The sequence below is a fragment of the Panulirus ornatus genome, chromosome 2, assembly GCF_036320965.1.
Source record: "Panulirus ornatus isolate Po-2019 chromosome 2, ASM3632096v1, whole genome shotgun sequence".
Taxonomy (NCBI): Eukaryota; Metazoa; Arthropoda; class Malacostraca; order Decapoda; family Palinuridae; genus Panulirus; species Panulirus ornatus.
Window position 1 is genome coordinate 61,710,859 of NC_092225.1, and position 17,229 is coordinate 61,728,087.

The 17,229-nt window shown below is 40.9% G+C and overlaps 1 protein-coding gene across 2 annotated transcripts in view; it reads right to left on the bottom strand.

Annotated features, from left to right (window-relative positions):
- Window positions 1-1,936: 1,936 nt before the first annotated feature.
- Window positions 1,937-17,229, bottom strand: part of LOC139756655 (sodium-coupled monocarboxylate transporter 1-like) — a 36,493-nt gene continuing 21,200 nt past the window's right edge. For both annotated transcript variants that reach the window (XM_071676324.1, XM_071676317.1), the window contains 6 exons: window positions 13,698-13,916; window positions 10,815-10,933; window positions 9,900-10,054; window positions 9,511-9,764; window positions 4,389-4,489; window positions 1,937-4,046 (listed from right to left, as the gene is read on the bottom strand). In XM_071676324.1, the coding sequence (XP_071532425.1) occupies window positions 3,859-4,046; window positions 4,389-4,489; window positions 9,511-9,764; window positions 9,900-10,054; window positions 10,815-10,933; window positions 13,698-13,916 (1,036 nt within the window). In that variant the 3' untranslated portion in view covers window positions 1,937-3,858. The remainder of the gene's footprint in view (window positions 4,047-4,388; window positions 4,490-9,510; window positions 9,765-9,899; window positions 10,055-10,814; window positions 10,934-13,697; window positions 13,917-17,229) is intronic.

A 17,229-nucleotide genomic window follows, 5' to 3' on the forward strand; every position in this document is an offset into this window, starting at 1 on the left:
TCCCACGCCATATATTCTTAATACCTGCCACAGAGCATCTCTATCAACTCTGTCATATGTCTTTTCCAAATGCATGAATGCTACATACAAATCCATTTGCTTTTCTAAGTATTTCTCACATACATTCTTCAAAGAAAACACCTGTTCCACACATCCTCTACCACTTCTGAAACCACACTGCTCTTCCCCAGTCTGATGCTCTGTACATGCCTTCACCCTCTCAATCAATACCCTCCCATATAATTTCCCAGGAATACTATACAAACTTATACCTCTGTTTTCTGAGCACTCACCTTTATCCCTGGGGATAGGGGAATAGGAGATAGAGGAATAGGAGATAGGAGAGAAAGAATACTTCCTACGCATTCCTCACGTGTCGTAGAAGGCGACTAAAGGGGACGGGAGCTGGGGGCTAGAAACCCTCCCCTCCTTGTATCTTAACTTTCTGAAAGGGGAAACAGAAGGAGTCGCGCGGAGAGTGCTCTTCCTCCTCGAAGGCTCAGATTGAAGTGTCTAAATGTGTGTGGATGTAACCAAGATGAGAAAAAAGGAGAGACAGGAAGTATGTTTGAGGAAAGGAACCTGGATGCTTTGGCTTTGAGTGAAACGAAGCTCAAGGGTAAGGAGAAGAGTGGTTTGGGAATGTTTTGGGAGTAAATTCAGGGGTTGGTGAGAGTACAAGAACAAGGGAAGGAGTAGCACTACGCCTGAAACAGGAATGGTGGGAGTATGTGATAGAGTGTAAAAAGGTAAACTCTAGATTGATATGGGTAAAGCTGAAAGTAGATGGAGAGAGATGGGTGATTATTGGTACATATGCACCTGGGCATGAGAAGAAAGATCATGAGAGGCAAGCGTTTTGGGATCCTCTGAGTGAGTGTGATAGTAGTTTGGTTGCACGAGACCGGGCTATAGTGATGGGTGATTTGAATGCAAAGGTGAATCATGTGGCAGTTGAGGAAATAATTGGTGTACATGGGGTGTTCAGTGTTGTAAATGGAAATGGTGAAGAGCTTGTAGATTTATGTGCTGAAAAAGGACTGGTGATTGGGAATACCTGGTTTAAAAAGAGATATATCACGTGTTAATTGATAGGTGCATGAAAGAGAGACTTTTGGATGTTAATGTCTGATCATTATCTTGTTCAGGCGAAGGTAAAGATTTGTAGAGGTTTTCAGAAAAAAAGAGAGAATGTTGGGGTGAAGAGACCGGTGAGAGAAAGTGAGCTTGGAAAGGAGACTTGTGTGAGGAAGTACCATGAGAGACTGAATGCAGAATGGTTAAAAGTGAGAGCAAAGGACGTAAGGGGGGTGGGGGAGGAATGGAATGTATTTAGGGAAGCGGTGATGGCTTGCGCAAAAGATGCTTCTGTCATGAGAAGCGTGGGAGGAGGGCAGATTAGAAAGTGTAGTGAGTGGTAGGATGAAGAAGTAAGATTATTAGTGAAAGAGAAGAGAGAGGCATTTAGACGGTTTTTGCAGAGAAATAGTGCAAATGAGTGGGAGATGTATAAATAAAAGAGCCAGGAGGTCAAGAGAAAGGTGCAAGAGGTGAAAAAGAGGGCAAATGAGAGTTGGGGTGAGAATCATCAAATTTTAGGGAGAATAAAAATTTGCTTTGGAAGGAGGTAAATAAAGTGCGTAAGACAAGAGAACAAATAAGAACTTCAGTGAAGGGGGCTAATGGGGATGTGATAACAAGTAGTGGTGATGTGAGAAGGAGATGGAGTGAGTATTTTGAAGGTTTGTTGAATGTGTTAGATGATAGAGTGGCAGATATACGGTGTTTTGGTCGAGTTGTGTGCGAAGTGAGATACTTAGGGAGAATGGTTTGGTAAACAAAGAAGAAGTAGTAAAAGCTTTGTGGAGGATGAAAGCCGGCAAGGCAGCGGGTTTGGATGGAATTGCAATTGAGTTTATTAAAAAAGGGGTTGACTTTGTTGTTCTTTTTCACTTTATTCTTGAAATACAGGAAACATTTTGGGCACACAAACACTGCCCATTTTCCATCAAAGTGAATGGAAATGACACAACCTGATATAAAATGAAGAAAACAGGAATTTAGTCACCTCTTTTATATAGGGCAAGATCCCATTACTCATGCGGTCATTTGTAATATAGAAGTGCATTTGCAATCTTGTGGGGTATCATATATTAATAAGACTCATTGTAGTCTTTCTATACGCCATGATAAACCTATTGGTACATTCTTTAGAACTAAGCTAAGGTTAAAGTAACCCATGGACTCCCTTGTCACTAGACAACGATAATTTCAGAAATCTGGATTCCACATATCTTGACTGATTGGTATTCTGGTAATGTTTTATCATTATACGAGGAACAATTATAATGGCCAAAAGAGACTCTTGGCGTAGCCATGCATCAACTCTTAGTAACTATAGCCCTAAAAGCCAGGTCTGGTCTTCAGTTAAGTAAAGATGATTATCAAGAAAGTATAAGTGGTCGTCAATACTGAAACGCAACACTAGAAAACGGCACCATCGAAGGCCAAGCTGACAAAGCCAATGCAATGAGCAGGAAAATCTCAAATATAACTCGCTCGGTCATATATAATCATCGTTTCGTCAGACCGAGCAAACAATGATTGACTTTGTCGCAAAGGCTGAAGTTTACCATTTGACATTAGTGTTTAATATCAATTAATTATTTCTGAACCTGAAATCCTGAAAAAGGTTCCAGCCCAGGATCCAGCGGGGATGATCCACGAGGTGATGCAGTATCTTAAGTTCGGACATCCTGACTAAGATGTCAATATCATATGACAAGATTTGGACGTTTCGAACTCTTCTAGTCTCATAGCATTCTACATACATTATCCTGATCCCTTGGGGATCTAATACCTTACAAAATAACGATTCTTTTCTATCTATTGTACTGGCAAGATAATTTGTGATGAGTTTGAGGGTTTGATAGATAAAAAGCGTTTTTCTTTATCATGATAATACAAGAATTTACTATATAACCAACGGTGTGGCTTCTGTAATTCCTGGTTGCATCTATAAAGTGCCATGTAGAAATTGTTATAATTTTCATGTTGGGCAGACTGGTAAGTATCTTTCTGTTAGACTTAAGCAACATAAATATAGTATAAGAATGGGACAAGAATCAAATGCCTTATTTAATCACGTTAAAAACTATGATCATTGTACTGACTGGAGTAATGCCATCTCAGTTACTAACTCTAACTCTTTTACCACGAGAAATATCATCGAATCTTCTATTATTAAATGCACAAAGAATTATAATGCTAATATTAGTGATGGTTTATACAAATTGGATGAATTTATTGTTGATAAAATTTGTAAAATGATGAATTTATGATATGCTCGTTCTTTGTCATGGAAGGTAATTAGCTTTTTTAAAGGAGGGGTTGGGTGTCGTGTTTATTTGACCTCCTCTGGTGCTTCTAAAACCCAGTTCTTGAAGGAGAAAAATCTGGAGGGGGAGGGAGACACAAAAGGAGGCATGATAACGGCTGTTCTTCGTGTGGCTGATCTCCACAGATAAACTATCAAAGAGCGCAGACAATTACATACGCTGGATCTGGGTCTCAGAGGCTGGAAATCATGCAGATCATTCTCGAGAGCAACGACCAAAATAACGCCTGCAGAATACAGAAATGGAAGCAACATTATGGAGGGAAAAGAGGGATAGTTTGCGAGAGGTTAAAGCAGAAGGATTAGATAGGAGGAAGAATTTTGATTCCTCTGCGACTATAAAAGACATTTAGGAGATCCATCTCAGAATTGCGAGCAGCGTTCCATACAGGAGAATAATGACAATCCTTTGGATGTGTTCACAAGATAGTTTCTTGTAAGGAACATCCAATCCATGGCAACTAAGAGGGCGATTCGAGATTGTCATCTTTTGGTTCGGGCAACATTTTCATGTTCACTTCCTCGACGACAGTTTCCTTGCTCTTCTTGTCGCTCGTGCGACCCTTAATGATCAGCCACAGGCGACTGTACAGTCGTTTAACAGATGGATTTACCACTCCCTCTCTTAAATCCTCCGGATGGACTGGACCTAGGAACAAAGGGAATATTTAGAGGTCGTTAGGATAATCAGACTTAGTAATCTACAATATCAACCACGGTTATCTTCCCTCTTTGGTGATGCTATATCAAACATTTTGATCGGTGTACAAGAAGATCACGTGATGCCTAGGGCAAATGAAACTAAATACTCTAGATGTAACCTAAACGACCTTAAACAACTAACAAATGGCTTTTTGACACTTCAAGAAGATCTAGATTACTTTAGGTAATTATATCATAAAAAGTCTTTGTCATCGGAGGCAAAAAGCATATAAAAGTTAGAAAGTCTCTTAAGTCGAGTGAAGATCATGGAAAATGACATTGATCTTACCAGTACACAGAGAGACGAGGCTGCCCACAGTAAACATAATGAGGATACTTATCATGCCAGTGTAGCAGTAAGACACCTCGTATATCGTCTTGGACATTGACCTATGGAGAGGTAAATACGTGCACTCACTCACTCAGTTGTTCAGTATTTATGAAACCAATAATTTCTGATATAGATATTTGAGAGATTTTCCAGATGAGTGTGCAGTTTTGTGATTGATGAAAATACCAAACTTATGTTCAATCAATGATATCCACAATAAGTCAGCTGGACACGTATCTTATAAAAGACACTGAGTGAGCCCCTCACTCACATCAAGAAGGGGACGTGGAAATCCTACATAAATCATTAGTAGTAGGGGTAGCGCCAGGAAAACAGACAAAAAAGGCAACATTTGTTCAGCCTCTAACTGTTATGTGTATTGCACAGAAATTACAGCTCCCTATCCACATCCAGGCCCCAAAGAACTTTCCATGGTTTACCCCAGATGTTTCACATGACCTGGTTCAGTCCACTGATAGCACGTCAACTCCGGTATATTACATCATTCCAATTCACTCCGTTCCAAGCACGCCTCTCTCCCTTCTGTATGTTCAAGCCCCGATCGCTCAAAATCTTTTTCATTCCATTTTTCCATATACGAGATGGTCTCCCGCCTCTTGTTCCCTCCACCTTTGACACGTATATCTTCTTTGTCAACCCTTACTGATTCATTCTCTCAGTATGATCAAACTTTTTCAACAAACTCTCTTCTGCTCTCTAAACCCACACTCTTTTTATTACCACACATCTCTCATACCCTCTAATTACTTACTCGATCGAACCACTTCACACCACATGTTGTCTTCAAACATTTCATTTCCAACACATCCACCTTCCTCTGTCCAACCCTATCTATAGCCCATGCCTAGCAAACATATAATGTTGTTGGAACTAATATTTCTTCAAACATACCCACATTTGCTCTCCGAGATAACGTTCTCTCCTTCCACATTCTTCATCGCTCCTGGAACCTTCGTCCCTTCCCCTACCAATGACTCACTTTCGCTTCCATGGTTCAAATTCGGCGCTGACTCCACTCTCAGAGATGTAAGACACTTCACTTCCTCCAGCTTTTCTCCATTGAAACTTACATCCCTACTAACTTATTCCTCAACCCTGCTGAATCTTATAACATTGCTCTTCTTCGCATTTACTCTCAGTTTTCTCATTTCACACACTTTTCCTAACTCTGTCACCAACTTCTGCAGTTTCTCACTCGAATCAGTCACCAGCGCTGAATCATCAGCGAACAACAATCAATTCACTTTCCAGTCCCCTCACAACAACAACAGACTGCATATTCCTTCCTCTCTCCAAAACACTTGTATTCACCTCCCTAACCACCCAAGCCACAAACAAATTAAACAACTATGGGGACATCACACACCCCCCTGCCGCAAACCGACATTCACTGGGAACCAATCACTTTCCTCTTTTCCTACCCGTACGCCTGCCATATATTCTTAGTAAAAACTTTTCACTTCTAGCAACTTACCTCCCACGCCATATACTCTAAGACCTTCCCCAAAGCATCTCTATCAACTTTATCATATGCCTTCTCCAAATTCATGAATGCTACATACAAATCCCTGTTTTTCTTAGTACTTCTCACACTCAGTCTTCAAAGCAAAAACCTGATCTGCACATCCTTTACCACTTCTGAAACCACACTGCTCCTCCCCAGTCTGATGCTCTGTACGTGCCTTCACCCATTTAATCAATAATCTCCCATTCATCATTCAAGGAATACTCAACAAACATGCCTTTGTAGTTTGAACATACACCGTTACCCCCTTTGCCTTTGTACAATGGCACTATGCACGCATTCCGCCAATCCTCAAGCACCTCACCATGAACCATACATACATTGAATATCCTTACCAACCAATCAACAACACAGTCACTCCCTCTTTTAATAGATCCAACTGCAATACCATCCAAACCCGCCGCGTCGCTGGATTTCATTATCCGCAAAGGTACCGCGAGAAATGGCGATTATGAGTAATAATGTAATCATATATATATATATATATATATATATATATATATAATATATATATATATATATATATATATATATATATATATATATATATATATATATATATATATATAGTGATGGGTGATTTGAATGCAAAGGTGAGTAATGTGGCAGTTGAGGGAATAATTGGTATACATGGGGTGTTCAGTGTTGTAAATGGAAATGGTGAAGAGCTTATAGATTTATGTGCTGAAAAAGGACTGGTGATTGGGAATACCTGGTTTAAAAAGCGAGATATACATAAGTATACGTATGTAGGTAGGAGAGATGGCCAGAGAGCATTATTGGATTACGTGTTAATTGACAGGCGCGAGAAAGAGAGACTTTTGGATGTTAATGTGCTGAGAGGTGCAACTGGAGTGATCATTATCTTGTGGAGGCGAAGGTGAAGATTTGTAGGGTTTTCAGAAAAGAAGAGTGAATGTTGGGGTGAAGAGAGTGGTGAGAGTAAGTGAGCTTGGGAAGGAGACTTGTGTGAGGAAGTACCAGGAGAGACTGAGTACAGAATGGAAAAAGGTGAGAACAAAGGAGGTAAGGGGAATGGGGGAGGAATGGGACGTATTTAGGGAAGCAGTGATGGATTGCGCAAAAGATGCTTGTGGCATGAGAAGCGTGGGAGGTGGGCATATTAGAAAGGATAGTGAGTGGTGGGATGAAGAAGTAAGATTATTGGTGAAAGAGAAGAGAGAGGCATTTGGACGATTTTTACTGGGAAAAAATGCAATTGAGTGGGAGATGTATAAAAGAAAGAGACAGGAGATCAAGAGAAAGGTGCAAGAGGTGAAAAAGAGGGCAAATGAGAGTTGTGGTGAGAGAGCATCATTAAATTTTAGGGAGAATAAAAAGATGTTCTGGAAGGAGGTAAATAAAGTGCGAAAGACAAGGGAGCAAATGGGAACTTCAGTGAAGGGGGCTAATGGGGATGTGATAACAAGTAGTGGTGATGTGAGAAGGAGATGGAGTGAGTATTTTGAAGGTTTGTTGAATGTGTTTGATGATAGAGTGGCAGATATAGGGTGTTTTGGTCGAGGTGGTGTGCAAAGTGAGAGGGTTAGGGAAAATGATTTGGTAAACAGAGAAGAGGTAGTAAAAGCTTTGCGGAAGATGAAAGCCGGCAAGGCAGCAGGTTTGGATGGTATTGCAGTGGAATTTATTAAAAAAGGGGGTGACTGTATTGTTGACTGGTTGGTAAGGTTATTTAATGTATGTATGATTCATGGTGAGGTGCCTGAGGATTGGCGGAATGCGTGCATAGTGCCATTGTACAAAGGCAAAGGGGATAAGAGTGAGTGCTCAAATTACAGAGGTATAAGTTTATTGAGTATTCCTGGTAAATTATATGGGAGGGTATTGACTGAGAGGGTAAAGGCATGTACAGAGCATCAGATTGGGGAAGAACAGTGTGGTTTCAGAAGTGGTAGAGGATGTGTGGATCAGGTGTTTGCTTTGAAGAATGTATGTGAGAAATACTTAGAAAAGCAAATGGATTTGTATGTAGCATTTATGGATCTGGAGAGGGCATATGATAGATTTGATGGAGATGCTCTGTGGAAGGTATTAAGAATATATGGTGTGGGAGGCAATTTGTTAGATGCAATGAAAAGTTTTTATCGAGAATGTAAGGCATGTGTACGTGTAGGAAGAGAGGAAAGTGATTGGTTCTCAGTGAATGTAGGTTTGCGACAGGGGTGTGTGATGTCTCCATGGTTGTTTAATATGTTTATGGATGGGTTTGTTAGTGAGGTGAATGGAAGAATTTTGGAAAGAGGGGCAAGTATGCAGTCTGTTGTGGATGAGAGAGCTTGGAAAGTGAGTCAGTTGTTGTTTGCTGATGATGCACCGATAGTGGCTGATTCATGTGAGAAACTGCAGAAGCTGGTGACTGAGCTTGGTAAAGTGTGTGAAAGAAGAAAGTTGAGAATAAATGTGAATAAGAGCAAGCTTGTTAGGTACAGTAGGGTTGAGGGTCAAGTCAATTGTGAGGTAAGTTTGAATGGAGAAAAACTGGAGGAAGTAAAGTGTTTTAGATATCTGGGAGTTGATCTGGCAGCGGATGGAACCATGGAAGCAGAAGTGAATCATAGGGTGGGGGAGGGGGCGAAAATTCTGGGAGCGTTGAAGAATGTGTGGAAGTCGAGAACATTATCTCCGAAAACAAAAATGGCTATGTTTGAAGGAATAGTGGTTCCAACAATGTTGTATGGTTGCAAGGCGTGGGCTATGGATAGATTTGTTCTGAGGAGGGTGGATGTGCTGGAAATGAGATGTTTCAGAACAATATGTGGTGTGAGGTGGTTTGATCAAATCGGCAATGAAAGGGTAAGAGAGATGTGTGGTAATAAAATGAGTGTGGTTAAGAGAGCAGAAGAGGGTTTTTTTGAAATGGTTTGGTCACACGGGGAGAATGAGTGAGGAAAAATTGACAAAGAGGATATATGTGTCAGAGGTGGAGGGAACGAGAGGTGCGAAACCAAATTGGAGATGGAAGGATGGAGTGAAAAAGATTTTGAGCGATCGGGGCCTAAACATGCAGGAGGGTGAAAGGTGTGAAAGGAATAAAGTGAATTGGAACGATGTGCTATACCGGAGCCGATGTGCTGTCAATGGATTGAACCAGGGTATGTGAAGCGTCTGGGGTAAACCATGGAAAGTTTTGTGGGGCCTGGAGGTGGAAAGGGAGTTGTGCTTTCGGTGCATTATATATGACAGCTGGAGACTGAGTGTGAACGAATGTGACCTTTGTAGTCTTTTCCTAACGCCACCTCGCGCACGTGAGTGTGAGGGGGCTGTCATTTCATGTGTGGCGGGACGGCGACGGGAATGAAAAAGGCAGCAAGTATGAATTATGTACATGTGTACATATGTATATGCATATTTATGTATATGTATACGTTGAAATGTATAGGTATGTATATGTGCGTGTGTGGACGTGTATGTATATATATGTGTATATGGGTGTGTTGGACCATTTTTTCGTGTTTCGTCTGTTTTGTATGATTGACGGCAAGAGGCAATGTCCAACAGTATGAAGATACTGACCCATCGAGAGCGGTAGTGTTAGCCAGCCCTGCTACGACGGTCAGCGTGGTGTTGGGCAGCAGATTCTCAACAGCTGTGGTCGTAGGACTAGTGACTAAGGCGGCCACGGTGGTGTTGGCTAAGTTGGCCAGGTTCTCTACGCAACCCTCAGTGGATAGCGGCAGTTGTGTCGGGCTCCCTCCACCTCGAACAAACTTCCCAATAACTACCCAGACACTAAGGATGAATGACGTAGTGAAACCCACTGCAGCGCCCTGCGGCAACAAAGCCGTCGTTATTGACCATCACAATACGTTTACAAAGCCTCTACAGACGAGGACTGGTTACCGATGAACTTATATTTTGAGAAAAGTAAAGCACTGATTCCTCACTCGTCTGTGATATCTTACCTTGGCACTGATCCACGGAGCGAAGATGCCGGAGAGAAAGACTCCACACAGAGGACCCGAGATAGCAGATAGAATGCTGCTGGCTACGTGGAAGAGGTTGCCGAGCTCCCCCACCATCAGGCCCAAACATATCGATATCACACCGGCCACGGCGGCTGGAATGAATGTATAAGAACATTGTGTCTACCATTGTGGCTGGAATAAGAGCAAATGCTCATTACACTTGCTTCGGTGGTTGAAATGAAAGCATGTGACCATTACACCTGTTACTGTGGCTAAAGAGAAGGACACCAGTCTAGAATAATTGATATTTTTACTACCAAGTCAACTAACACGATGCCAGCGGTCTGCTCTTGAAGGATACCCATCCACCCTCTCCCACCCGAGCCTCTGCTCTAAGCACACCACAACAAGACACAGTTTGTCGAAGAAGATATATTTTTCCGATGACCATCAAAGCCTTCGCTTGTCCTTCTCTCTTAGAATTACTGAAGTCAAATGTCATCACTCTTTTTCTTACACTGGACCCTGGATGGTTGGCAACAGGTCTCCTAGGAACTTACCTATGTAATGAATGATCCAGTGAAGGTAACAAGGTAAGTTAGAACTCTTGCAAAATCATATGGGACGTAAGGCTCAGAAGACTAGGTTACTACTTTATAGTGGTATTGCCGTTGTAGATTTTGGTGACCTAGTCTTCTTTTTGAGAAGAAGAACGATAGCAAACAAGAGTAGGAGGACCAGTAGAGATGGAAGGACTAACAGAGTCAGTGAAAATTGGAGAACTAGAGGTTCTACTGGGGTTAGAGTGGCTACGTAGGTTTGCAGGTCTAAATTGGTTAATAGTAGAGCTGTCGGAGGGTAGGGTAAAGTATGATGTTCAGGTATAAAGCTAACAATGTCAGTATAACTTACACAATAATTTGACGACGTTGGTGGAACCGGCATCGTTGAGGCGGCTGAAATAAGGCAGGTCCTTGAGGAAGTCCTCCCAGATGATACAGGCCACAGAGTTGCCGCAGGAGGAGAGTGTGCTGGGAGGAAGGGAAGGTATACTGTACATAGTCATGTGTAGTGAGGGGCGGAACATTCCGCCAGCACCGAAGACACAAGCTTCCACGGAGAATGTCATCTCTGTACCGTGTTACCTCTGCAGTTTACCTTCAGAAAATATCCTTGAGAAAATCATTCACTTATTCATTTAATGATTTAGTTTCTCATATCACGAGCTCTAGTCAACGTTTATTGTTCTCTTCGAGGCTAGGCCTTAAATGAAATGGGAAAAAGGACTGAAGCTATGAAAAAGTAAGATTCAAAATAATCTAAAAGATTGCAGAATGTGAATAACATTCCTTTAAAAGACGGATTGTTGCTGTCTTAGGAAAGACGTGAATAATCAAAAAGTTCCAAAGCTTAAAGGTGTAGGGATAAAGAACATACATCACAACGGAACACCTATGAATTATGTGCCGTATGGTTCGCTGCGCATAACATAGCCTAATTGATGGCAAGGGCGTACAAGCACCCAGTTCTCGAGATCTGAGGCCAGTATTTTCGAAAGACATTATTTTGGAAGGAAAGTAAGTACTGGAAAGTAGGGCAAGTGAATCAAGTTTTCAGGTCAGTTTTGGAGAATTTATGAGTGAGATTGTCCTGAAGGGAATCCTCAGCATTTTAAGAGCGCTGCCATAGCTTTCTGTAAAAGCCATCGAAGGAGGTGAGAAAGGTAAGTGTACTTAGAGAAGGACATTGAGAAGAAAAGAGGATTTTAGAGATATTAACCTTAACAAAGTTTAGCAGCTCCCCACCTAAGAATTCCTCTTCAAATTTGCGATTGTAGAGACAGTTATAGGAAGACGATTTGTAGATTGGACAAAAGGAAATGGAGCCTAAATGAAGACAGAAAAATGAAATGTAGATTCATTGCCTAATGGGTCGGAGGAAAGGGGGATGTCTCCAGGTCCGAAATGCCAGGTGTTTTGCTCGAATAGCTTAAGAACAGAAATGCTTGAATCGGTGCTTTGGAAGAAGAGATTGTCTTCGAGGAAGAGCAGATATGTGCCTCCATTTCCGTAGCGTAAGTTTTGCTTTGCACTCATCAGTAATTGAACCATCGCGAGAAGAGAGGTAGTAACCCTCCAGAAGTTATTATCACTGACAGTAGGGGACGGTGATACGATTGTGGTTATATGAATCAATGAAACACGAGACTGAGCAACTATAAACAGAAGGACTGGAGATAAAAAACAGATCTAAAGTGTTGGGAGAGCGGTTGTGCCGTTCTGCAATATGGAAAGAGTGGTCGATACTTTGCTACAGATCATCATTAAAGGAAGAGGTGAGGGATTCAATCTCTTCCCACCAGATGTGAGAAGATCTGAAACCTCTCTAATCAGAGAACCTCAGCTTCAGAATGATATAGTGTCACAGCTTCGTCGCAAAAATTCTAAGACATGCCAGAAGTTGTTTCACAGCAGAAAAAATGGTAGAAAGGATGTGTTTTTTTCCTTTATAATGAATATAAAGAGAGCAAGTCTACGAGAGTCAAGGGGCTTAGGATAGGCCGATAAAGCTGGTGTTTAAGCCCTCCTTTCAGTAACAGTAGAAACACAGTACTCTAGTGGTCTTTTGTTCCCTATTCCGGTTACATGGAAAAGAAATGACTTGGTGGACACTTTCACGACTGTATTCAATAGTTCGCAATGAGGAACATGAAGGGAAGGGAAAGAATGTAAAGACTTAGTAAAAATAAGTTCGTTATATATATGGTGCAAGTAGGGAGAAAGTGTTGAAACTGGCCCGGCAGTTTAGCTCTAATAAGACAGAAAGTATCACTATCAATCCTAACCTTGAGGGTGTAAGATGGTATCGATGTCTTCTTCAACACTCCTCAGGCGGGCACATGGTTGTACCATGAGCATTTGATGTTTTCCGCCTGCTACCAACAGTTTTACTTCAAGGATAATTATGGGCGAATGAATTTGCCAACAACGATCAGGGTTTATGGGGGACGTTAATACACTGCTAATCAAGCTCTTACTGTCACCGGCAACAGAGTTAGACATCTATAGCAGAGGTGCCTATAGCATCAAAACTGGCCTTTTAGAATATACAGCGTTTGTGTTCTTACCGACTTAAGTTGGGGAAATGCCTTGTTACAGATTGACAGAAGAGTGTGAAATGTGAAAAACAAGTCTATAATTGATACAAGGGCTTATGTTTGTATCTCTCCATGACAATTTCTTTCCTTGTTCAAAGTATTTAAGGTCTGCACTCGGGACCTTTGAAGTTTGTCATGTAAAGAGAGGAAGAACAGCTTTGAAACTCAGAGGAAAAAATTCAACGTAAACATGCAAGTTAGAGCGTTTACTGTACATGGGGAAACCATGCGGTTCTTAGCTAGACTAACGCACATAAATTCTGAGACATAAGCAACAGCAGGATTTGTGCCTGGTTAGTTTCTCTGTATTCGCGTGTAGGTCAAAGACAATAAAGCGTCTGCTAGAGGGAAAGACTGAGTCCTCGAAGGTCTACAAAAATGAATAATCAACACAAAATCTTATCTTCTGACTCTGTATCTTTAAACCCCTTGAACACAATGATACAGTTTTTGACAATAACGATACGACCCATAAGTATGATGGTTTATTTCACCTCATCTAGAGCTCAACAGCTGAAAAGCCAAGCCATCATACCCAGAGGCAGGGTCGTCGTGCTTCAGAAGTTATCCATCACAGACAGTGTTCTATCTAGCCAAGAGACAATAGTTAAACACAGCTAGTTACCAGATCCACCTACCTAAGGACGCCACCGTAGACGGCCGCGACGAAGATGCCAGCCAGCCCCGTCAGGTGGCTCAACTTGTCCATCACTAAGTAGGGGAGGATCTGGTCTTTCTTCTCGATCTGGCCGGACGTGAACGGGTCACAATCGCTGTAGGTAGCAAAGGCAACGAGGCCGGAGAAGACGAACACTGTCCACAGGCAGTATAGCCCAAATAAGAAGATGATGCACAGACTGGAACGAGATGGTTTATAGTGTTGCATATATATATATATATATATATATATATATATATATATATATATATATATATATATATATATATATATATATATATATATTCTCTCTAAGGCCCAGTCCTCTGTTCTTAACGCTACCTCGCAGACGCGGGAAATGTCGAATAGTATAAAAAAAAAAAATATATATATATATATATATATATATATATATATATATATATATATATATATATATATATATATATATATATATATATTCCTTCTTTTGGAAAATTGAAAAAAAAAAACGAGAGGGGAGGCTTTCCAGCCCCACGCTCCCTCTCCTTTTAGTCGCCTTCTACGACGCGCAGGGAATACGTGGGAAGAATTCTTTCTCCCCCATCCCCAGGGATATATATATATATATATATATATATATATATATATATATATATATATATATATATATATATATATATATATATATATATATATATATATATATAGGTAAGTTTGAATGGAGAAAAACTGGAGGAAGTAGAGTGTTTTAGATATCTGGGAGTGGATCTGGCAGCGGATGGAACCATGAAAGCGGAAGTGGATCATAGGGTGGGGGAGGGGGCGAAAATCCTGGGAGCCTTGAAGAATGTGTGGAAGTCGAGAACATTATCTCGGAAAGCAAAAATGGGTATGTTTGAAGGAATAGTGGTTCCAACAATTTTGTATGGTTGCGAGGCGTGGGCTATGGATAGAGTTGTGCGCAGGAGGGTGGATGTGCTGGAAATGAGATGTTTGAGGACAATGTGTGGTGTGGGGTGGTTTGATCGAGTAAGTAACGTAAGGGTAAGAGAGATGTGTGGAAATAAAAAGAGCGTGGTTGAGAGAGCAGAAGAGGGTGTTTTGAAATGGTTTGGGCACATGGAGAAAATGAGTGAGGAAAGATTGACCAAGAGGATATATGTGTCGGAGGTGGAGGGAACGAGGAGAAGTGGGAGACCAAATTGGAGGTGGAAAGATGGGGTGAAAAAGATTTTGTGTGATCGGGGCCTGAACATGCAGGAGGGTAAAAGGAGGGCAAGGAATAGAGTGAATTGGATCGATGTGGTGTACCGGGGTTGACGTGCTGTCAGTGGATTGAATCAGGGCATGTGAAGCGTCTGGGGTAAACCATGGAAAGCTGTGTAGGTATGTATATTTGCGTGTGTGGACGTGTATGTATATACATGTGTATGGGGGTGGGTTGGGCCATTTCTTTCGTCTGTTTCCTTGCGCTACCGCAAACGCGGGAGACAGCGACAAAGCAAAAAAAAAAAAAAAAAAAATATATATATATATATATATATATTTATATATATATATATATATATATATATATATATATATATATATATATATATATATATATATATATATATATATATATATATATATATATATATATATATGTTGGAAAGGATCACAATTTTGTTGCGCGTGATCAAGATATTCCTATGAGTTAAAGTACCCTAGATCTTTCATTGATAAATCCCTTAAGTTAGCAAAGAAATCATTTTATAGAGTTGAGCCCAAACCTCCCATTGACACCAAGAATCTTTTAGTTCTCCCTTTTAATAATAATTTCACTTTGCTTCCCATGTTGCTTAAATCTTTTAATGTAAATGTTGCCTTTAGCAACAATAATACTATAAAGAATATCTTAATCAGGAATTCACCAGAAAATTCTCTAGGTTGCATCTATAAAGTTCCTTGCGAAAACTGTGATAAATTTTATGTTGGTCAGACTGGTAAGGATCTTTCTGTATATATGTGACGGTATATATGTGACTGGGTTTGGATGTGTGTTTGAAAGGAGGATGTTGAGTAAATGTAAATGAAAGCATGGCTATTAGGTTTAGTAGGGTTGAAGGAGAGGTTAGTTGGGGTTTGAAGTTTGAATGGAGAAAAATTGGAGGACATGAAGTGTTTTAGATACCTGGGAGTGGACTTGGCAGCTAATGTCACCATGAAATTGAAGCTAGTCATGGGGCTGGGTGAGGGAGCAAAGGTTCTGTGAGCACTGAAGTATGTGTGGAAAGAAAGATTATCTGGGAGGGCAAAAATTGTTATATTTGAAGGTATAGTGGTTCCAACTTTATCCCTGGGGATAGGGGATTAAGAATACTTCCCACGTATTTCCTGCGTGTCGTAGAAGGCGACTAAAAGGGGAGGGAGCGGGGGGCTGGAAATTCTCCCCTCTCGTTTTTGTTTTTTTAATTTTCCAAAAGAAGGAACAGAGGGGGCCAGGTGAGGATATTCCAAAAAAGGCCCAGTCCTCTGTTCTTAACGCTGCCTCGCTAACGCGGGAAATGGCGAATAGTTTAAAAGAAAAAAGAAGATATATATACATATATATATATATATATATATATATATATATATATATATATATATATATATATATATATATATATATATATATATATATATATATATATATATATATATATATGTATGTATATATATGACTGAGTTTGGTAAAGTGTGTGAAAGAAGAAAGTTAAGAGTAAATGTGAATAAGAGCAAGGTTATAGGTACAGTAGGGTTGAGGGTCAAGTCAATTGGGAGGTAAGTTTGAATGGAGAAAAACTGGAGGAAGTAAAGTGTTTTAGATATCTGGGAGTGGATCTGGCAGCGGATGGAACCATGGAAGCGGAAGTGAATAATAGGGTGGGGAGGGGGCGAAAATCCTGGGAGCCTTGAAGAATGTTTGGAAGTCGAGAGCATTATCTCGGAAAGCAAAAATGGGTATGTTTGAAGGAATAGTGGTTCAAACAATGTTGTATGGTTGCGAGGCATGGGCTATGGATAGAGTTGTGCGCAGGAGGGTGGATGTGCTGGAAATGAGATGTTTGAGGACAATGTGTGGTGTGAGGTGGTTTGATCGAGTAAGTAATGTAAGGGTAAAAGAGATGTGTGGAAATAAAAAGAGCGTGGTTGAGAGAGCAGAAGAGGGTGTTTTGAAATGGTTTGGGCACATGAAGAGAATGAGTGAGGAAAGATTGACCAAGAGGATATATATGTCGGAGGTGGAGGGAACGAGGAGAAGTGGGAGACCAAATTGGAGGTGGAAAGATGGAGTGAAAAAGATTTTGAGTGATCGGGGCCTGATCATGCAGGAGGGTGAAAGGCGGGCAAGGAATAGAGTGAATTGGATCGATGTGGTATACCGGGGTTGATGTGCTGTCAGTGGATTGAATCAGGACATGTGAAGCGTCTGGGGTAAACCATGGAAAGTTGTGTGGGGCCTGGATGTGGAAAGGGAGCTGTGGTTTCGGGCATTATTGCATGAC